General features: G+C 46.1%; 1 protein-coding gene across 1 annotated transcript in view; it reads right to left on the bottom strand.

The window, feature by feature from the left end:
* LOC120375538 (fibroblast growth factor receptor 3-like) overlaps window positions 1-22,054 on the bottom strand; it is a 34,199-nt gene extending 12,145 nt beyond the window's left edge. The window contains exons 1-10 of the mRNA XM_039496239.1: window positions 22,016-22,054; window positions 17,842-18,011; window positions 16,708-17,046; window positions 10,562-10,731; window positions 5,450-5,573; window positions 4,824-5,011; window positions 4,071-4,215; window positions 2,173-2,183; window positions 1,166-1,315; window positions 4-188 (exon numbers count right to left, since the gene is read on the bottom strand). Of these exons, the coding sequence (XP_039352173.1) occupies window positions 4-188; window positions 1,166-1,315; window positions 2,173-2,183; window positions 4,071-4,215; window positions 4,824-5,011; window positions 5,450-5,573; window positions 10,562-10,731; window positions 16,708-17,046; window positions 17,842-17,914 (1,385 nt within the window). The 5' untranslated portion in view covers window positions 17,915-18,011; window positions 22,016-22,054. The remainder of the gene's footprint in view (window positions 1-3; window positions 189-1,165; window positions 1,316-2,172; window positions 2,184-4,070; window positions 4,216-4,823; window positions 5,012-5,449; window positions 5,574-10,561; window positions 10,732-16,707; window positions 17,047-17,841; window positions 18,012-22,015) is intronic.
* Between the last annotated feature and the right edge of the window lie 778 nt (window positions 22,055-22,832).

Consider the following 22,832-nt stretch of genomic DNA (forward strand, 5'->3'; position numbering starts at 1 on the left):
GACCGAGATCTCATTAATTCCCACTTGGGATCAGCAGGCAGCTCGAGCTCTGAGACATTTGCTAGCTTCAGCCCATCGCTGGATGAGAGGTGGGTGAGATTGACCAGAGGGGTACCGGAATTCATGGAAGGGTTTGACTCCAATGACACCAGCTTCAATAGAACAAATAAAATGTTATTGCCAACTGCCTCTGTGTCAGATGCATGCAGAGGTGCTTGAAAAGGAACCAGCCAAGAAAATCACTTTGAACTAATCTTTGATTATTGAAGACTTACAATCAATTGTAACCTGGAAATTAAAAATATCAGTCTCATATTATGGGAGTGTATCTATCTAGGCATGCAGAGCCAGATCCTCAGCCAGTGTAAACCAGAGCAGCCTCACTGAAGACAGTACTCTATTGATTTACACCAGCAACATCACTTTAGAGCAGCTAAAGTTCTGGCCTATATGCATGGAGTGTGTTTGTGTCCATGGAGTCAGTCCCAGCTTTCCATTCCTAGTCTTGTAAAAGCCAATAGGTGGTTTACAGCCAGAGAGGCTGAACCAGCAGAGTTTGCAGTCCTTTTTAATTCCTACGCTTACTGCTCTGCAGTGCCAGTCCCTGATGCACGACTGAATGGGATTTTTATTGTACAGAGTGCCATCATTGTCCCTTGTGGAAAGAAGGCCCAATCCTGGACCCACAGAAATCAGTGGAAGTTTTGCGAGTGACTTCAGTGGGAACAGGACCAGGAATACACTTCTTTTCCCACTCCTCCCCTTCATGCTGGCTACGGGCACAGGACTGTAGGCTATTCTCTGGAAGGTCCATTTTCCCTGGGGTGTTGTTACGTGTGGCCAGCAGGGCTAGTTTAAGGGTCTGTTTTACTAGTCCTAGGTAAGCCCAGGGCTCTGTGGAATTGCTGGCTTCTGACAAACAATAATTGCAAACTAAAAAGAGAGTTAACTGCCACTCACTACGTTTTCACTGAAAAAAATAAATGAATAAGTGAAAGAAACTGAGACACGGGGCCTGACCCTCATTTAGGCAAAGGGCCCGCTGATGTTAATGGGATTGTTGCCTGAGTAAAAACATAGGGTCACGTTCCTAACCTAGAAAGGAAATGTAAAGGTAGGTTGGGGCTATAGGGGGAATAGGAATCTTGTATCTACTTTCTGTTACCTGTACAGTGGGGGTGTTCATGGCTTTTTTGTTGGTCATTTTCACCCTACAGACAATCACGATGACAACCACCAAGAAGAAGAAAACGAAGCCAACCCCATAGCGGAGGATGACAGCAAAAATGGAGCCAGAATCATCCGCCTCCACTAGCTCTGTAGAGTAACAAGAGACGGAAGTGAGGAGTGAGGACAGGTGACAGCAGCCAACATGTACACATGTAGTGCGAGAAATTCAGGTAGGGCCTGAGCAAAAGCTCACTGTCACCAATGGGAATCTTCCCTTTGACTTCAGTGGGAATTGGATCAGGCCTAGGTTGGACAAATCTTTGTCTATGCGTAACCCCGTTGGACTTGACCCTGGAGCCCTCCCAAATCCACAACTCTGAATGCCTACAACAGGTGTTTTGCTTTTGCAAACAATGCAGGATCGGACCCTTCTTCTATTTCACTCATCAGTTTTGACTCCAATGCTGGCAACAGATGTGCCCCAGACAAGGGATTAACATGGCAACTCAAGCTAAGATTTCAGTTTATCCCACCTGAATCATGCCTGTCTCCAAAGTATGGTGAGGTTAAAAACACGATACTTGGGTGAGGATAAATGGGAAACTTGGCTTAATTATATTATAATTCATAATGTAAATATTTTGTTTGGACAAGTAAAGGAAGGACAGATGATCCCAATAATTTGAGCGAAAATCCCACCCCAGGATTCCAGAAAGTCAGAACTTCCCGTAGGCCCCTTGAACAAGCATGAGCGCAATCATTTTGATGGCTATAACATAATTAGCATTATGCACTCAGAGCTCAATCCTGCAACCCCCCTCAAGCAAAGTGCAAATCAAGAATGATTCCCCACCTGCTCCCTTCAGTCCAGGCACTTCTGAATTTACAAGGGATCAAGGCAAAACCAAAAACATACTAACAGAAAGAGGATGTCCCATGATTCTTTAATCAGCAGTGGAAGTCCTTATAGTGAAATTATTCTGCTTCCTTTCACACAGTCACTTCACTCTGGGCTAAATGCTGAGCTGGGTAAGCTGGGTGCACGTGACTTGAAAGCAGTTATACAGCTGCACTCGTGGGCACAGTAATGAAGAAAACTCACGGGGGAACACTAATCCTTCGTGGGCAAAGGGGATATGGAACCACTCAAGCTCCACCCCAAAGCCTATTGATTTCAATGAGAGTCTTTCCACTGACTTTATTAGACTTTGGATCAGGCTCTCAGTGACTTTGTCCATGAAGGAACATAGCAATGCGAAAAACGGGGGTTCCACCCATACTCAGGGCATGGCTATTGTCTATATATACACGTACAGACTGTGCAGCAAGCTACATGGCTGTGAGCCAGCTTACCAGATGAGCAGAGAACCTTTGCACAGGGCCCAACCCTGGCAGGTGCAGAGCTCTGCTAACCCCCAGTGAAGTCAGAAGCAGTTGAGGGACCTCACAAAGGGCCGGGAGTATAGATGCCATGAAATACCGTTGGGATGGTACTGCTGCGTTTGATCACAGCACCAAGGTTCACAGCTCCGAAGTCTCTGATCAAGGCCCTTTCTCCCTTTGCTGAAAGTGGAAGGGTCACCGCAGATGACTACAATTTGCAGTTCCCTAATGGTTGGTGCATTCTGGACCCCACGTTCCAGTTTGCTATACCTGGAGCTTCCTTGCATCTGAGTTCACTATCAAGTTCCACTTTAGCTGGGCTTTTTTTTTTTTAAATATGTTGTGAGTTCATACATTTTAAAACCAATGCAACAATTTGAGGATATGATCTGGGCAGATTCTTATAATAACGTAAACCTCTGAACTTAAACCAACGGAAATGTTTTTTTAATCAAGGGGATGGCAGAAGCGGAAACAGAATCAGACACCAGCCATTTTAGAGAGAAGAACTGGCAGATCCCACTTGCCTCAAGGCGCGTCTTTGAGGAGACACTCTGACCCCTAACAAAGGCAATTTATATGAAAAAATCACCTATTCAGTTAATGTCAGGGTTTAGAAATGCCAAAGTTTCTGGTTCAGAAAAATGTTCTGGGGCACTTCTGTTTGCAAGGGCTACCAGTGGTGGTGGTAGGGAGGATCAAAATGTGTTTTATACCCAGGGAATTTAAGAGAATATAATGTATCTGCTGCCCATTCAATGAGTATTACATAAAAAGAAAAGGTTGAATTTGGGTCTGCTTCTGCAATTGTTCTTGGGCAGAACTCCCATCAGCTTCAGGGGGAATGCTGCTTGAACTTTCCCCACACACGAGTTCATCCATTTTAACACAAGGCCAGCTTCCAGGGTGTGGGACAGTGCAGTCTCTCTCTCTTAGCAGCAGTGCAGATCTCTCCATTGCATGTTCTGAACTTGTTCTATGTCAGTGTAACTCTTGCACATGAAATGAGTAGAAGATGGGGTCATCTCAGCCTCCATTTTCAGAGCCTACACAGCTCCCATTGCCTTCAGTTGGTGCTCAGAGTATTAGTACTTCTGAAAATCCAGCAGTGCCTGGGTGCCAGGACTCCTGGGTTCTGTACCTCCATCTCTACAAGGGACTCTCACTGTGACCTTCCATTTAGAGATGAGCAGGCTGAGAAATTATTTTAAAGCAGAAATAATACTACATGTCTAAATCAAAGAGATCTAGAGCTGTTCAATTCATTATTATCTCTAAAGTGCTTTGTGACCCTCAGATGACACATGAAGCATGTCCATATTTAACATGCAACTGCAGTTTCGATTAGAGATCTACACGGCAAACTGAAAAGGAGAGTTCTTTCTGCAGAGAAGTCGACTAAAGATCAAAACTCACTGCTCCATGTAATGTAGAGGTTGCAGAACTGTGGCATTTCTAAATTCGAACACTGAAGCATCATCAAGAGGAAAGAAAGGGCACAGCACAGAAGGAAATACCTGGTAGAACCGTCAGCCAAGCAGAATGATGTGAAAACCCCATAGAATTCCCAGCGAGGCAAATATATTCCCCTGCATCCTCAAAAGTAACATTTCGCAAGTACAGAATTTCTAGCTCCTCAGCCGCTGTGTTAACACCTGACGTCTACAAGGGGGAAAAATACACATATATAGAAAGAGGAAAAACAGAGGATAAGCCACATTCCCAGCATGTTTGAGGACACCACACAGATTTACAGGCAAATTTCAAAAGCAGATGAAGATTTTTTTGTTTCTTTGTTCTCAGTGGCCCATCTTCCACATTTATTTATTCATTCCCATTTGCAACCTGTAGTAAAAGCAAAAGGTTCCCTTCGCCAGGCTCTCACTCTGTCCCACTGATGAAGCATGCAAGCAACAGCATCAAAAGGAAAAATTGCCCCCACAACAGGACTGACTGTTGGTTAGTAGGGTGAGTGTGGGGGAAAAAACAGAGCTTGTAAGAAAAAGAGAAAGAGAGAAAAAAGCGATGTAGAGAGAAAAGAGTAAAGTGCTGACCAGATAAATGGTGACTTAATACAGAGAAATATTTACGGAGGGACACATCGTTTTTAATGTCAATTTCAACACCAAAAGCATATCTATTAATACAGCTCTTGATGCTATAATGTAATTCTGGATCACCATTGGAAAGCGTCCTTTAGGGAACATTCCTACATTATCAGGGAGCTAGACTGGCTGACTTGCCTCTCACTTTATAATTAGTCTACCAACCTTTAGCACCGTGACAGACGTCCCGTTGGATCCATATTTACTGCCGTTGACTTCCACGTGTTTCAGCCACTGGATGTGAGGCTGGGCATCACTGTACACCTTGCAGTGGAATTCGACATCACTCCCTACCACCACAGTCTGGTTGGCAGGCAGTCCAGCCTGGAGAATAGGCCGGTGGCGGGACCTTTCTGAAGTGAAAATGGGGAACCCGTTTTTAACACCTCTCCCCACTGAACATGCCTGTCTGTGGCTTTCAGCGCCACTACCAATGTCTGCACAGGAGCTTGGACTAGGGCTCATGAAAAGCGCTGGATGAGCAACCCCTGAGAACACAGCTCTTTGCTTACCCACAGAAAGGGTCCGCCTGGGGAGCTGTGGCATAGGCTTCCCAGACACTGTCCCAATCAACATGCCTCAGTCCTGAACAGGAAGCATTATGTCCAGGATAGTGCATTCACTCCTTGAACCCTTGCTGAGAAGGAGGGCCAGCTGGGTTTGTGGTTATGGACCCGCATCATTCACTTCAGGGGATGGACTATATGGTTAAGCCCAAAATCATCACTGCACATAAGCCATCTTGATGACGACTGTGTATCAGAAGTGAAGAGGAAGTAGAGAAATCTTACCTACTACATCTAGCTGGTAAGTGTGCCTAATGCTGCCATATTTGTTCTCTACAATGCACGTGTAGTTCCCTCGGTCTGACGGAACCACACTCTCCATCACTAGGCTCCACTGCTGATGCCGTAACTAGAGGGAGGAAAAAACAGATCAGCCAACCATAAGACATCACCAGCTAATATTTCATTGGACCATTATAATCAATGAACAAATGGCAAAACACAATGGGCCTCATTCTTGTTTATTCCCAGGCCTCTTCTCCCCCTCCCCACTCTGCCAGCATGCTGGGGCTGCAGCACGTCTGTAAATGTAAGTTATGAGCACTTTAAGGACAATTTATGCTGCCTGCCTGGTGTAAAGTGGTCTTTATGTGAGAATCAAGCCCAATGAATCAACTGTACAGTGGGCTGTATAACAGGCTCTGATCCTGCCGAGGGCTGTAGATGCTCCCATAATATAAATAATGGGCTGTAAGCCCATTGGGACATGGACCATCTTTTTGTTCTACATTTGTACAGCACCTAGCACAATGAGGGCAGTGTCTACAGCTAGAGCTCACAGGAGCTAAGGTAAAACAAATAATTGCTAGCTGCACTTCTATCTTGTGCCTTTCATGTGAGGAACTCAAAGTGCTTCAAAGACATTAAATAAGATAGCATCACATACTCCAGTCAACTGAAGGCCAGAGAAGTTAAATGGACTCCATCAGCTTAAAGAACCACACCTTTGGGGCTTTTTTTGGCAAATCTTTAACCTACTTGTGTTACCAGTAACACCTATCTGCCGATCACTAGAACTGAAAGAGACCAGTGAGAAAAAAAAATTATATTTTTTACAGTTTGTTTACTCTGGGTATTAGGCAGCACTTTATGTACAGTCAGCCTCACTATTTCCTTTATATAGTTATCTGTTTCCCTTTCTCAATGGGTATGTCTTCCAGTGGGTAACATGTGAGAGACAAACATTAAAAACCATAGGAAAACCATGAGTGTAAAGCACAGAACTGTCAGGGTGTCTGACACTGGCTCGAGTATAGTACATGAGCACCCTGTCTTTTCTTTAACTGATTGGATTTCAGACCAATGGTGTCCACTTTAAGTGACTTGGCCAAGGTTACAGGGGCCCATCAGTTGCAGGGCTGAAAATGAATGTTGGCGTCCTTGCCTCAAAGTGATTCATGCGCGCGTGGGCGCACACACACACACACACACGTGAGCTCGGTATGCATAATCCCCGTGAGCAGAGTTAGTTAACCTTCCCAAGCCTCTGGACATCAGTTAGAAGCCAACTGCCCCCATACAGCTGTCAACAGTATTTTAACAACACGTTTTGGAGCGGATTCTTGGTACACAGAATCAACTGGCATCAGTGATGCCAGTTCTGCACACTACAGAAAACCAAGGGCTGATGCAGAAAATGAGTGGTTAATCAATTGTTAGCACTTTTAGCTACAGCAGGTGAATTCAAACGGAGCCACTGTAACCATCTTTCACTAGTGGTTATTTGGATCCCCATGCCTTGTTTTAAAGGGATCAGAGCACAATTAACCTGTCAAAGGCAGCGTTACTGCACTGGACATTGGGTATAAGGGCTATGAAGCAAATATGGCTTGGTTTTAATGGAGGGTGTCACGCTCTTGCCATAAAACTATACTTTCCCCCCACCTTTTGTATCTCGGCATCTGCTCAAGTAACAGTGTTGACTGGCCTGCATTCCTAACCTTGTTTCTAAGTGTTGACAACAAAGCATGTCACTGCATTTAAATGTATACGTAATAAAAAGACAGAAAGGTTTTGACTGAAGAAAGGTTTTGGCTGCTGACGATTATGGGTTCAATTCTGATGCTCTTTCTGGAGATTTCACTGGGCATTCTGTCATGTAATTTACAGGTGAAACTGGACCAGATTTGATGCCAGAACTTGGGGTGGGGAGAGGGGTGTCTCGATCTAAACCTGTTACTGATCTGTCTCTATAGCTTATATCATAGCCTTGCATCTTCACACCCGTCTTTATCCTTCTCTCCTAGGCATTTGTAAAGCACCCATCATGGTAGTATCTAGGATCTGAACTCTGGTAAAGCTTGGCTCCAGATACGAAGCATGTGGCAAAGCGGTGTCATAAACCTAGATCCAAACACTCCAAACATCCAACCACGTGTCTTGCCTATTCTAGATATAAAGTGTCCATCACCTCATTGTATGGGACTTGAGCTCTGGGGAAGTGGGATCTGAATACAGATTCAAACTGTGGGTCAGAGCTCTGTTCCTGTGACACAGAAGGTGTCTGGAAAGGTTTTTTAAAAACAACTAAGGAAAAGTTTTAGTCGAAAGCTGAGTCCAGACCCAGGGGATCACAAGAAGGATGTTTCCCAATTTTGGGCAGTCAGTGTACTTGATAAACCATTAGAAACATGAAGTAACTCATTGCAGACTTTAATCAAATCAGTGAGATACTGGAAATCCCTCTGGTTTATTTGGTGTTGTCACCAGGGCTGATGAGAGGCAGTGGGGAAGCCAGTACAAATTACCGGGGCCCGGCAGTCTAGAATGGGACCCTGGTTTCCCCAGCTTCATCGGCTCTGTTTAGCCAGTCCACACTTGCTGGGGGGCCTGAAAAATTTTTTTCACTGGGGCCCAAACCCGCTCTCGGTCGCCCTGGTTGTCACTCTTGGCTCCTTGAGAGACAAACATTTGCAGACACACTTAGAAACTAAGACCATGTTTGCTAGACTGGTACGCAAGCCGGTGCAATGGTCTGGGGAAGGGATAATCCTCAATCTCCCCCTTCCAGCCCCCCATTCCCTTCTAGGGTCATTTAACACACACAGGCTTACAATATTATAGATTCCAGCAAGGATTCTATAATATTAATTCTCTTTGGGAAATTTCATGTGATAAGTCATATGAATTTCACTCCTCTGCCATTTAAGAATGAACTGTATATAATTTATTTCATCCATGTTTGGAAGTCTTCTCTTCCCCCGTTTTGAGTTTTGATGGTATCTAAATGCCATTTACCAGAGGTAAAAATTAAAGGTTAGGATGGGATATTAAAAAAAAAAAACAAGCAAACTTGCATGTTGCAAGTTCCAGCTTTCTTCTGCTGGCCACAGATTTCCAAAGAGCAAAGTCTAAACTATTCTGAACTCTGGAGAAAAAGAGAAAGAGGAAATGTTAATTTGTGATTCTGGTCTTTGCAGGTTAATCCACTGGGCTTGATCCTCAGCTGGTGTAAACTGTCCAAGCTCCACCAGCTGTTGATCTGGCCATTCACTTTTACCGGGCCTAAATCCTGGGATAGAAACTCAATCGTACCTGAAGAGTTTAATCTTCAGTAAATGATACACTGAACTGATTTATTTTTTACTTTCTTTCTGGCGCAGACCCTCACCTGATATAAATTGGCATATCTATCTATCTAAGCTCTACGGGGCTAGGGGGCAAGAAAGAGAGAAACAAAGCGATGTTTCTGTATCTAGAGAGAGAGAGAGAGAGATCTTTTTCTAGACAGACAGAGGGATTACACTCCTGTAGGTTTAACAGGCCCCACACTGCCTCCGATAGCTTTTTAAACATTTACTTCTTGCGGGAAGGTGCCTCTAGAGAAAATAAAGTGCTATGGTGCAAGAGATGTGACTGTGATGCAGAGGATGAATCTTTTCTATCTGAACTCAAGGGTAGATTCACACCACAGGGAAGTGGGAAGTGGAATTACTTTTACCTTTAGGTTTAATTCTGCGAGCATAATTTAGCGCAGCTGTCGTCACACATTTTTGTATAAATGCACATGCAAGCCTGAAAGCAGTTTATGATAATCCGCACAGCATGTAATTAGTACAAAATGTTTGTGCCGCACTGGGTGACTTGGAAATGTTATCTATTATCAGGTCAGTTGCAGAGAGGAGTTACCTCCCTGATTCTCCTCTCGCCTTAACTTCTCCAAAGATCTAGAACTGCCTGTGTGCCCTCAACCTTGTCAACAAACCACAATGTGCTGATTAGGAAGCTTCAAAGGTTTCAGTGAAACAAACATATTCAATTCTTCCAGGAGGAGCCTGAGTGAAGGAGGAGGAAACAGTCTGGAAAGAGAGAGATTTTTCTTCCTTGTGACTCTGCTGTGTTTATAACCATCCCACCAACTATTCTGCTCCCCAAAATGGTCAACAGGAAGGCATCTGCATAGTACAAGAGGGGGAAAGAAATCAAGAGCAACTGATTTTCCTGCTAAGTTACTGCCTTATTTTGATGTACAATTAAAGGTGGCACAGAAATTGTGGTCAGATAAGTCGCCTGGTTAGGCATTCATTTACTGGTTTTCGGTGTCTGTGGGCTCTGTTTGTAGACATCAAAATCACGCTGCCAACCTGTCCCTCTTTGGTATTACCCAGGGCAAAGGGGCTTCCAGCATTTCACCACAAGAATGTTCCTGAACCGAGTCTCAGTATTTCTGCCGGGCTCGTGTTACACGTCTGAATGATGACAGAGAGAGGTCTGTTTAAGAGCTTAGATCAGATGCTGATCTCTGTTACATGGGTGTAAGTCAGGAGCCACTTCCCTGATTTCAGTGGTATCACTCTGGGTTTACACTTTTGTAACTTGGATAAAAACCTGTCTCTTTGTACCTTGTTGCATCTAGTTAATGCAGCGAGCAGAAGCAATACACCTGATCTTTTTCTTTTAAGGTTACTTTTAAAAAAGACTAGCAACATGAGCAAATGCTCAGAGTTGGCATTCCACCAGAACGGGCAGCAGCTAATTTTAACAGTTATTTGAACAATTAGTATGGTTATCAAAAATACCCCCATTCTGGCACAGTCACTGTGGTTTATGATGATATACAATGATATCCTTCTCTCTCGCTTATGATAAAGTTGCCAGGATTATGGGCAGTACTAAGGGAAATGCAATTTGTACATATCATAGAAAAAACATCTTGAGCAGAAAAATGTCACAAGCCCTAATGGTCATGGAAATATTTACTATGTAAAGCCAGGGATCTCATGCTTGCTTGCCCCTATCAGGATGGCTCAGTGAACACTGGCTCTGATCGAGCCATCAATAATAGATCCAGAGATGAATGAACACAGCATAGGCAAGATTAGACCCACAATGCCTTACTTTGATGCTCCCAATTCGATGTTCTCCCTTGAATACTTTGCCATTTTTCAGCCAGTATATGGATGGGGTGGGGTTGCCTGCTGCAGGGCAACGGAAGCGAACAGTACTTGCTGCCGGCACAGCTAGCAGCTTCTTCTCCATCCTTTCTAAATGGGTCCAATAAGGAGCACCTGAGAAGTGAAAGACACAAAACAAATGGGCTTATTTCTGCAGAGCATAACATGGGGTAGAGCAGCTGCTTTCTAAGACCCAGAATAGAAGCTATACATACATGTGGCTAAACACATGTGGTTTTTCTTTTTAAGAAAAATGTGTCCTTTTGTAACACCACACAGCCCGTGTTTTGTGACACCCGGTGCTAGGAGATGAAGCAGTTTACTATAAACCACATTTTAAACAAATAGCTATATATAAACCAGCAAAGAACGATAAATTGAGTTAAATCAGGAGTTTCTCAAGTCAGGGCCAAATCCTGAGTAGTGCTGATTACTTGCTTTACTTCCACTGGCTTCAAGGCATTAAAGGTGCTGAGTGTTTGTCAGGAGCTGCTGGTCACCAGGGCCGGCTCTAAGTTTTTTGCCGCCCCAAGCAAAAAAAACGTGGCTGTCCCCCACCCCAGCCCTTGGCTCCCCACCGCACCCCCGTGCTGCCCCAGCCCTGGGCTCTCCCCCCCCTCCACCTGCACCTCCTGCCGCCCCAGCCCTGGGCTCCCCCCCCCCACACCTCCACCCTTCTTTTGCGCTAGCCCTGGGTCAGTGGTAACTCGCTCCCAGGGCGGGTCATTCAGCAAGAATTTTGGATGTGCACAGAACACAGACAGGACTGGTTCCCATATAGTTACAGAACTGCAGTCAAGTGGAAGAATGTTCATCTTGTGTGACTAGAGGATATCTGGATCCATATTATAAGACTGTCCTACATAAATGAGGAAAAGCTGAGGTGCTTTTATTATTCTTTTGTTCCACTCTTTGTTTCTATGGGGAATTTGCCAATGCAACATCACTGTCTTCCTTTTAAACAAATAAAACTAAAGTCAATGGCTGTTGAAAATAGCAATTCCAGTCCTAATAACCACTGGGAAGCATTTCTTGCTCAATTTTATCCTACTTTTTCTACAGCAAGTTACAGTGGATCAGTATATTTGATTTGGGAGAAATGAAGTAACAGCTGCCCAAATTGAGCTTGAGCACTCCTGAATTTTGTGGAAGGCAGGTGCTAGATTCCCTTTCTGAATATTAGCTAAATCTGGAAATGAAAAGTCAATTTCTGCTTCCATGGCTCAGAAGTGGAAATCCTCCTAAGTGCTTGGTACTGTAGCTAAAGCTACCCAGGTCCAGAGCCTCCCGTCCCTTACTTTTCATTTTAAATTCTAGTGGGATCCACATACCAGGCTTCACATAGAGAGGGGCACTGTCCATTTAGTCCCCTCAATTCCTTCTTTGGGGGCTGCAAGGCAAGGTCACACCAGTATCCCTAATCCAGTCTGGTGATGTCTTCTGAAGGGGATATCTGGGTCAAAGCCTAATCCTTGAGCATACGACTAGGGTTATCATACGTCCGTATTTTCATGGACATGTCCGGCTTTGGGGGTTTCAAATAGCGATGAAACTCTCAAAAGGTCCGGGATTTTCCTCCCAGTGCAGAGCGCAGCACGGCTGACATGGTGGCTCGGCCGGATTGAGCCGCTCGCATAGGGGTCTGCAGTATCCAGTGCCCCTCCTCTGCTCCCCGCTCTCCTGAAACCTCAGCACGCCACGCCAGCAACGCTCTGGGGAGGGCGGGGCTGTGCGCTCCATGGGGGAGTGCAGCAGCGTGTCTGCGGCAGAGTGTCGGGCTCCGCACAGAGCCAGACACACTGGTCTGAGCGGCACAGTAAGGGGACCGAGGGGTTGGAGAAGGGGTAGGGGGTTCCGGGGGGCAGTCAAGGGACAGGTAGCTGGGGGTTGGATGGGTCAGGGGTTCTGGGGGCCTGTCAGGTGGCAGGGGTGTGGAGCGGGGTTGATGCAGTCAAGGGACAGGGAGTGGGGGTTAGGTGGGTTTGGGGGCTGTTGGGGTGGGAGTGTGGAGAGGGGTCAGGGCAGTCAAGGGACAGGGATCGGGGGAGTTGGATGGGTCAGGGATTCTGGGGGGGCTGTCAGGGGTGGGAGAGTGGAGAGGGGTCGGGGCAGTCAGGGGACAGGGAGCGGGGGCGCTGAATGGGGCGGAGGTTCGGGGGGACAGTCAGGGAAGGGGGTTAGATGGGTCAGGGGTTTGGGGAGAACAGTCAGGGGACAGGCAGCGGTTGGATAGGTGTGGGAGTCCCGGGGTCTGTTAGGAGGCAGGGGTGTGGATGGGGGCCAGGGCAGTCAGGGGACAGGTAGGGGTGGGGCCCTAGGGGCAGTTAGGGTGGGTGGGAGTCTCAGGCGGGGGCAGTCAGGGACAAGGAGAAGGGAGGCTTAGATAGATGGTGGGGTCCAAGGGGATGGGGTCCCAGGGGCGGTTAGGGGCAGGGGTCCCAAGAGGGGGTGATCAGGGGACAAGGAGCAGAGGGGCTTAGATAGGGGTGGGGTCCCGGGGGGCATTTAGGGGCAGGGGTCCGGGGGGGATGATCAGGGGACACGGAGCAGGGGGGCTGAGATAGAGGATGGGGTCCCAGGGGGCAGTCAGGGGCAGGGTTGCGGGGGGTGATTAGGGGACAAGGAGCAGGGGGGCTTAGATAGAGGGCCCAGGGGGCAGTCAGGGGCAGAGGTCCAGGGGGGATGATCAGGGGACAAAGAGCAGGGGGGTTGGATGGTTTGGGGTTTCGGGAGGCAGTCAGGGGGTGGAAATTGAGAGGGAGTGGATGGGGGCGGGGTCTCCCTGCCCTTCCCAGTGTAGCTCTCCATTCACACCAAGCTGCAGCTTGAGGTCTCAGTACCTCACTCCCCCCTCCCGTTCCTGTTGATAGCAGCCAAGGGAATGCTGGGAAATGTAGTTCTTTCCCTGCTCCAGGGCTGGCTCTATAGGTAGGGAGCTAACGAAGGAACTACAGCTCCCAGGGCCCCCTGTTCATTCTCAGCTCCCATGTTGGATCCCTGCTGCCCCTGCAAATGGGCCACCCCACGCATCTGCTTGCTTTGCTGGTGCCAAGAGCAGCCTCTGGTGGTCACTTTGTAGGAGCAGGCCCTTAACGAGCAGGTATCAGAAAACCACTAACTGCTGCTGATGGCTCAGCTGGCACCATAACTCCCAATTACTGTTCACCTCTTGCAAGACACTCTGGCACAAATGTATTACATTGGCAGACCTGTTTTACAGAGTCCTAGAGATCTAATGCTGTGGGTAGGAGAAGTGTTCCAGTCATGTTGAATTTCTGCCAAGGTACACAGCTGATCTGGAGTTCAAATACTAGACATACATACACACACACACACAGGCAATCTGCCTTGCACAAATAGCAAGTGCATAATAGAACACAACACTAATGCCTCTGAAGCATGTAATGATCCAGTTTAAAGGTATTACACTCACAACAGCAAGCATGAGAGTTGAAAGAGCCCATTAGAAAAGGAAAACAATGTGAGGCTCAGACTTGGGGCTGATTTCACCATGAGTATCAGAGGGTGCAGATCAAATGGGTTGTTCTTGCTTAGGGCATCAATGAACCTTGCCTATGGCTGCTCCTTCCCTCACCAAGCTAGCTAGTAAAGAAAAAGGATTAAACTGGCTAAAAAGAATAGAGGCTCAGATTCTCCATTGGTGTAAAACCAGTATAACTATACTGAAATAAAACACAGGTAGAATGAGTTTGCCTGAATTTAAATACAAGGACAGGTTTAATACTATAGTTTAAGAAGCTGAAGCGATAGGTCAAATCTATCTAGATTTTTAGAAGGTCATCACCACCCTGGTATTTGAGCATAAATATAAAGACCTTATAATAAATACAGGGCCGGCTCCAGGCAGCAGCGCAGGAAGCAGGTGCTTGGGGCGGCCAATGGAAAGGAGCGGCACGTCCGGGTCTTCGGCGGCAGGTCCCTCAGTCCCTCTAGGAGCGAAGGACCCACCACCAAATTGCTGCCGAAGAACTAAGTGGCGCGGTAGAGCTGCTGCTGAAGTGCCACCGATTGTGGCTTTATCTTTTTTTGTTTTTTTTCCCCCGCTTCGCCACTTGGGGTGGCAAAAAAGCTGGAGCCAGCCCTGAATAAATATCTGCCTTACCATCATTTATGAACTTCTAGAGCACATATCATTATGGTGGCTAGGTACCAAACTAGGGGAATTCTTATTGCCAATGCTACAGGCTATCGCCTTCACTTTTGAATGAGGTAAGATGCCTCCTTAGCACATTTCATAAAGGTAATGCAGTCCTGTTTTACAGAAAAGGAAACTGAGGCAGAAAGATGTTCTGTCCCTTGTCCAATGTCACCAAGTGAGTCCACAGCACAGATAGGACAAGAGCTCAGGTCTCCTGAGGCATGACTGTGTCCTATCCACCAGGCCGCACAGTTCCCCATATACATTCTGAATAACAATAATAATGCTGTATGTCTATGTTGTAATCAATTAAAACAACACCTTCTTGAGTGGAAATAGTATGAATGATATCTTTAAAGGAACAGCAAAGAATCCTGTGGCACCTTATAGACTAACAGACGTTTTGCAGCATGAGCTTTCGTGGGTGAATACCCACTTGCAGCATGAGCTTTCGTGGGTGAATACCCAAGAAGTGGGTATTCACCCACGAAAGCTCATGCTGCAAAACGTCTGTTAGTCCATAAGGTGTCACAGGATTCTTTGCTGCTTCTACAGAACCAGACTAACACGGCTACCCCTCTGATACTTTAAAGAAACAGACTATGCATTGGGGGAGGTTTAGGTTGGATATTAGGAAAAACTTTTTCACTCAGAGAGTGGTGAAGCACTGAAATGGGTTCCCTAGGGAGGTGGTGGAATCTCCTTCCTTAGAGGATTTTAAGGTCAGGCTTGACAAAGCCCTGGCTGGGATGATTTAGTTGGGGATTGGTCCTGCTTTGAGCAGGGGGTTGGACTAGATGACCTCCTGAGGTCCCTTCCAACCCTGACATTCTATGATTCTATGATCTTAAATACCCATTTTTTTGGAAAAAATGAATTACTTCGTATTTGTACGACTACCCTCCCTAATCTTTTAATCAGCCATTACATTTCTTTTTAAAACAGTACATAGCAATTTACTTATTTCACCATCAAAAGCCTTTCTATAGTCATTTAGTATCTCATCAGATCAATACACCTGAAACATCCTGAACAGAGCTCCTTTAAATTACATATTAATTTTTCCATTTAAATCAACAGCTACATTATTTATTCCAAATTTCAGAACAAGCTTTGATAAGTTCTTTTTTGCCTTTAGTTGAATTGTTTCTAAAATTCGAGAAGAAAGCTTCTAAATAAAAATGTTTGAAATTTTTCCCATTCATATGCAGTTTATTTTAAACATACTAGAATGTGAATGTTTATTTTTATTTAACTGCACTATTTTAGCACATATTTGTCAAACATTTGAAGTAGCAGCAATTTCATCTCAGCCTATTGTCACCCAACAAAAAATCTCTTCACTCAGCAAGCACTGCCCAGTATATTAACTCCAACACTCAATGTTTATTTTCTCCTTCTTGTACTTAAGGCCCAACCATATTATCTACTTTTAAAAAAAAATGCACACACTATTCTCAGCTTTTGGATTATTTGACAGAATTTGAATCAAAAGACTTGTAGTCCTCATGTGGATGTGGCTACTTCGACCAAAAAAAAATTCACAAACCAACTAATACTGCATTACAACACCTACTCTGTGTTGCCTTCTAAGTCAGCCAAGAGGATTGTTAAAGTAAACTTGAGACAGAAGAATAAGTTGTATACTTCTGTAAGTCACAGCATTAAGAAACTCGATCACTTCCTTATGAAGCTGGAGCCCACTAACAATATTTGAAAATTCTGTCAAACCCCACTACTGAACTTTCAGTACACAGCAGGAAGGTAAACACAGCCAATCATTATGTGGCAAGATACTGTGCTGTAGATGCAGACCCTAGCTTGCCACACACGATGTCTCCATATAGCCAAGTCCTATGACGTTTATTTAGCTTTTTGTGGAGGTTTGGGGAGGTAAAATAATCAAATATAAAATTAAAAAGCAAACGTACCCAATACAGTTACAGTTGTTGATGACTGAGCATTTCCTAGTGGGAATGTAACTACTTTGCATACATATTCTCCTGAATCAGAGAAGCTTATATTGTGTAGGGTGATAGTTGCATCAGTAAGTGAGTAGTTTTTAAGTGACACTCTTCCTTGGTATTCTCCTTGAACAGCAAACCCATATTCAGGCTGATGAACAGCAATGGTGTGTTTACTTTTACCATGCATCTTCTCCCATGAGATTTGTGTTATTGTTCCATTTATTTCAATTATGCATTTCAGGGTGACATTCTTCCCCCAAACTGCTGTTACATGTGGATCAACAACTGGTCCAGCCAAGATACCTAAAACCAAACAAATATTATGTTAGTAGAGAGATGGGTCCGAATCACTAAGTTAAGAACCATATTCCAAGATAGTTGTCAATAGGGAAGGTGGGACCTTGAGCTGTTCAGGGTGTTGGGATCCAAAGTTTTATTAGGGCTCAGTGCACAGAGCAGACTCATGAAGTTAATTTTCTCCTACTGATTACTACCTTCATACCACACATTAAATCATTGCGAGCAAATTGACTATACAAAGGTACTACTGCTGTTTCTTCTGGCCATTTGGTTTAACTGTATCATGTCCTATTAGGGAGCCAGTGTAAGATTCCCTAAAGCACCAAAAAAAAAATCCCCCAAAACAAACCATATGTCCAATACTGAAGGATTGTAGGTGAGTCAAAGAAAGTTTAACTGTTTAACACAGTAGTCTCCAAAGTGGGGTGCGCAAGAGGATCCTTCATGGTGCGCGGCAGGAGGAGCGCCATACTGACAGCTAAAATGCTGTACTTTCCCAGACTGCACTGTGGTTTGGAGATTCTTAAGCTGTGATTCTCCATGCTAAACTTTTTCTTTCATAATAAAATTGAACAGTTACCTTTTATCTTTCAGCTCACCACCCTGTCCGAATTACATTGCGGAATCTCCTTCCTTAGAGGTTTTTAAGGTCAGGCTTGACAAAGCCCTGGCTGGGATGATTTAGTTGGGTTTGGTCCTGCTTTGAGCAGGGGGTTGGACTAGATGACCTCCTGAGGTCCCTTCCAACCCTGAGATTCTATGATTCTATGATTCTATGGAACACTTTTTTCTCCTTACCCTTCATGTGTATGGAGAGTAGCACTATCAAGGAAATGTGAAGCTGCCAGTTTGATGCTTCCAGCCAGCCCATTGCTGCAGGAGAGGCGTGATTCTGATTTGCCTGTGTTCTTCTGGGTAGTCCCTGTGCTTCGCCTCTGTCAGATCCTCAGACAAGTCTGCCAGCAAGACTGAGAGGAGAATGTGAAAGACAAGCCTGTTACAAACCAGTTCTGTCACCACACAGACCTCAGTTGATCATCTCATGGGGAGGACAGCAGCAGGGCAGCAAGGATCCCAAGCTGGAGTGGATCCCTGAGACAGGAGCATGGACTGACTGCCCACACAGGGATTTGTGTAAACTTGGAAGCTGCCCCCACCCTCAGTTCCTTCTTGACGGAAACGCTGACAGAGGGGAAGGAGGGTGGGTCGTGGAATGGATATGAGCAACACATCTCCAAGAACACCAGTTACGGAACAGGTAACCGTCTTTTCTTCTTCCAGTGCTTGCTCATGTCCATTCCACATTAGGTGACCCAGCAGTTCCTGTGGAGGCGGGTAGGAGTGCACAGATACACAGACTGTAATACAGCTCTGCCAAGCCAAGCCCCCCTGGACGTCCAGTCTTGTGTGGCCTGGGACAGAGCACAGGCAGGAATACGTCCTGGCTCATGTGGAAGGAAGACACCATCTTTGGTAGGAAGGCTGGGTGGGGCCGCAGCTGGACTTTGTCCTTATAAAACACTCCCTTTACAAGAACTCTAGTTCATATGAACAAAGCCTAAGCAAGACTAGTAAGAGCAGCAAACATCCCATGCACTGCCACTGGCTGCAAGGAGGAACTGAGGGTGGGGGGAGCCGGCAGCACTCCCTATACCGTGCCATGCGGGCGCTACTCCAGAGGGGGCCGGAGCAGCTCCCCTATGGATTCTGCTAGTGGAAAAACGTCCCGCACCGGTGCATGTGGAGAGCACACATACAATGGGCGATGGACATGAGCAAGTACCCGAAGAAGAACTACCATTTACTAGTTCAAACCAGCAAGGGACCCATGCCCCATGCTGCAGAGGGAGGTGAAAAGCTCCAAGGGGGTCTGCCAATCTAACCAGGGGGGAAACTCCTTCACAACCCCACGTATGGGTCAACACCATTTACATAATCAGATACTCACTACAAAGGCTAAAGGGAGCTAGATGTACACTACAGAATAGTTCCAGGTGTACCTGTGTGACTCATCAGGTTTCTAGGAATACCAGTGATAGTCTCTCTGTTTTATGTTGCAAATGCTCAGCTGTGGACTCTACACTTAAGCAACAGTGTCTGTATGTGCGGATGGGAGGTGGGGGGAGAGAGGACCTTCTTTCCTACCCTCTATAACCAAAATGCATTCCAGGGATTTATATGTTTCACAGCCGTTATTTGCATCTCTCAGTGACACCATTTTTTTTACCATATCCTTAGAAATCCATAAATAACCCCCACTGACTTGAGACAGCATTGAACTGATGCTTCTGAGGTAAAAATTAGGCTTCATGGATCAATTTAATCTAGTGTAACTTCACCGACTGCAGTGGAATTACACCAGAGATGCATTTGGTCCCAGAGCCACTATCCACGAGTGTACAACTGAGGGCCAAATGCTGCAGTCCAGCTGAGGAATGGATCCTGGTCATGCACAGGAAAAAAGGGTCACAGCTAAATCCTGCTCTCTTGTGAGGTGAGAAGTCCCAGGATTTGGCTGTCCCCAGGGCCACTCCAGCAGCGGCCCGTGTGGCTGTCTTGGCAGCCATGGGATCAGCCACACAGGCCCCTGCAGAAGTAATGGAGGTCGTGGAAAGTCACGGAATCTGTGACTTCTGCAACCTCTGTGACAGACACGGAGCCCTAATTATTATTCAGATAGCACCAACAGTTTACTTGGCACCTCACAAGCAGTGTTTGGTCACATTTCTAATTTAATATCAAATCTCACTGTATTTTTAGCACAATAAAACTTTTAGCAGCTTCAGTGGTGTAGTCAATTGTATAATGTGCCTTTCAAATGTAATACATTGGCTTATTCTCAAAACTATTTGAATTAATTCATTTGATCATTAATTATAGTTAAAAGAATTATTTCCTTTGATTATCTTAGCTCCATTTTTATATAACCACAAACCCCTAATTAATGTACACACCCTGACATGTCAATGTCAGCCAAGAAGAGCATGATTTCTCTCATCATTTCTTGTAATATCAATGAGAAACCTCCATGAAGGCCTTTGATTTACTTAAAAGCACAGGCACTGTACTGAACATAACGACAGCTTTGCTTCAGAGACCAGATATCCACTGACCATGTAGTGAAACTCAAACAGCTATAACAAGTTCAGAAAGTATCAGAGGGGTAGCCGTGTTTGTCTGGTTCTGTAGAAGCAGCAAAGAATTCTGTGGCACCTTATAGACTAACAGACGTTTTGCAGCATGAGCTTTCGTGGGTGAATACCCACTTCTTGCATCCGAAGAAGTGGGTATTCACCCACGAAAGCTCATGCTGCAAAACGTCTGTTAGTTTATAAGGTGCCACAGGATTCTTTGCTGCAAGTTCAGAAAGGCCTCTAAGGTACTACTTTCCTTTGCGTGATGGATCAATTGCAATACCTTGTTCATGAAGTCAAGCAATTTTACACTAAGATTATCTGAAGGATGAAAACTCCCTTGGGAAACTTTCCATAGAATCTCTGCAGTGGACAGGATTTATGTCCGAGCTCCCTTCTCTAATGTTGTAGTCATCCAGGCCAACATATCTGTATATATTTAACCTGTTTGCCTAAAAGTCAGGCACTTCACACCACATTTAGGCATGTAAACAACAATGGTCTGATTTTCACCCACAAACCCCTTTGAGGTCAGTGAGACTCACAGATACTCAGTACTTACAAAAAGTGACCTGATGTTCAAAGGCGCTGAATGCCTGCAACTCCCATCAGCTTCAGTGGTAGAGTTTGTGGATGGAAAGCAGGCCTAATGGAAAAAAACTGCACGTACGATATATGTACCAAGGACTCAGGTCCAAAGAAATTTGCCACAATCTATAGGTTCAGGGCTTTTTTTTAATTCTGTAGTATTTTGTTTTATCCCTGGGACAATATTAGTTTCTCATGTACTGGGAAGTAAAGGGAGCTCAAATGTTTTTATTCGATGCTTGGGCAAGCTTAAAATTCTGGCATTTGCTAACTTCTAAGTATTTGACTCCATAACATGAATGTTCTTTTAACACAGAGGGGTTTTGTAATTTAATAATATATAGCAAAAACAATATGAAGAAAATGTAATTAAACACAGAAAATAAAATATTATAACCACAATGTTAAAACTGCAGTTTATACAAACATTGCATAATTCTTTATAACCCTAAACTTACACACTGATTTGTGTATTTCATTTTATCTGCTAACACAATTAAAAGTAAAACATGATTCTATTAAATAAAAAACAAAACAAAGCAAAAAACCAACACAAGCCAAGAGAGTGGTTTAAATATGCAAGGTGAAGAGGTATTCAAATGCAATTCAGTCTGCAAGGGCTCAATTCAGTGAAATTCTGTCCTGCTTCTCTTTTGTGAAAAATATAGGCAAGGCTACAGAGTACATTTTAAAAGTTAATTGGTGGTGATCCCCATTGACTTTGCACTGTGAATGCCTGGACTTTTTTTGTTGTGGTGGTTTTTTTTTAAGTACAAAATCCTGCTATTTTCCATATTATGTTCTGGTCTGGGAGGTATTTGGGGCAGGGGGTAGAAGAAGGGGGAGGATGGGAGGTATTTGGGGAGGGGGGCTAGATGTGGGGAGTAGGAGGTATTGGGGGTGGGGGTAGAAGAGGGGGGTATTTGGGGCAGGAGTAGAAGGGGGTGGGAAGTATTTGGGGTGAGGATAGAAGAGGTGGTGGAAGGTATTTGGGCACGGGGTGTATAAGGGGAGGTGGGAGGCATTGGGGGCTGGGGGTATTTGGGGACAGGGGTAGACGAGGGGTGGGAAGTATTTGTGGGCGGGGGTACACGAGGGGGAGCAGGGGTATTTGGGGGAGCTCGCGGGGTGTTTGGGGGCGGTGGTAGCAGGGCGGGAGGCATTTGGGGAGGGGGCACGGAGGGTGGGAGGTATTGGGGGAGGGGGCCTGGGGAGATTTGGGGAGCTCGAGGCCCCCCCGCCGCCTTTACCCGCTCGTGCTCCGGGCCGCGCCACGTGCAGCTCAAAAGGCGCCACGCTGTTGGCTGAGGGCCACGTGACGCCCCCCGGGAAGCTCCGCCCCTCCCGACACAGCCAATAGGAAGATGAGCCCTGACCAATCGGAGAACAAGAAAAATCCCCTCCACCCCCCGTGTTTGAGTGCGAGGGTGGGGGCTGCCTGCAGTGTCCAGCCCCCCACCCCCCGGGTGAAGCAGGGACCAGACCCCTCCCAGGATGCAGCGGGGGTGGGGGGACAGCCACACCGGAGCCGGCGGCACTTTGCGCAGCCACTGCTGTGATGAGCTGGCGAGTCTCAGCCTTGAGGTCCTGGTGCTCCTGCTGTCACCTCCCTCCCAGCCCCCCCGCTTGTCTAGGGGGCGCCTCCCTTTACCCCCCCCCCCCCGCCTCCCTTAGAACCACGTTGTGCCCCGGAGGCCTGGGGCCGCGGAGCCGGTGGCAGTGGTTCTGTAGGGGGCCCCTCGCACCAGCCTCAGTCCATCCTTCCTGGGGACGGGGACCCTGATTTCCAGCCTTCCCTGGGGAACCTCCCCGAATGGGCTCTCTGCTGCGGAGCCCCAAGCCACTCCCACTCCCCACCAGCGGGGGATGGGAGTGGGGTGAATGCCCCTGACACAGTCACATCCCCCCCTGCCGGCTCCATGCTGGGAGTCCAGGCTGGTAGGCAGGGGGGCTGCCGGCCATGGGGTTCCCTGCAGCCTGGTGCCATTCACAAGGAGAACCGCGACGGCCTGACACCCCAACCCCTGTACGAGCTCCCGCCCTGCCTCCCCCCCATGCCTACTGCCT

This window comes from Mauremys reevesii, linkage group 12 (assembly GCF_016161935.1).
Source record: "Mauremys reevesii isolate NIE-2019 linkage group 12, ASM1616193v1, whole genome shotgun sequence".
Taxonomy (NCBI): domain Eukaryota; kingdom Metazoa; phylum Chordata; order Testudines; family Geoemydidae; genus Mauremys; species Mauremys reevesii.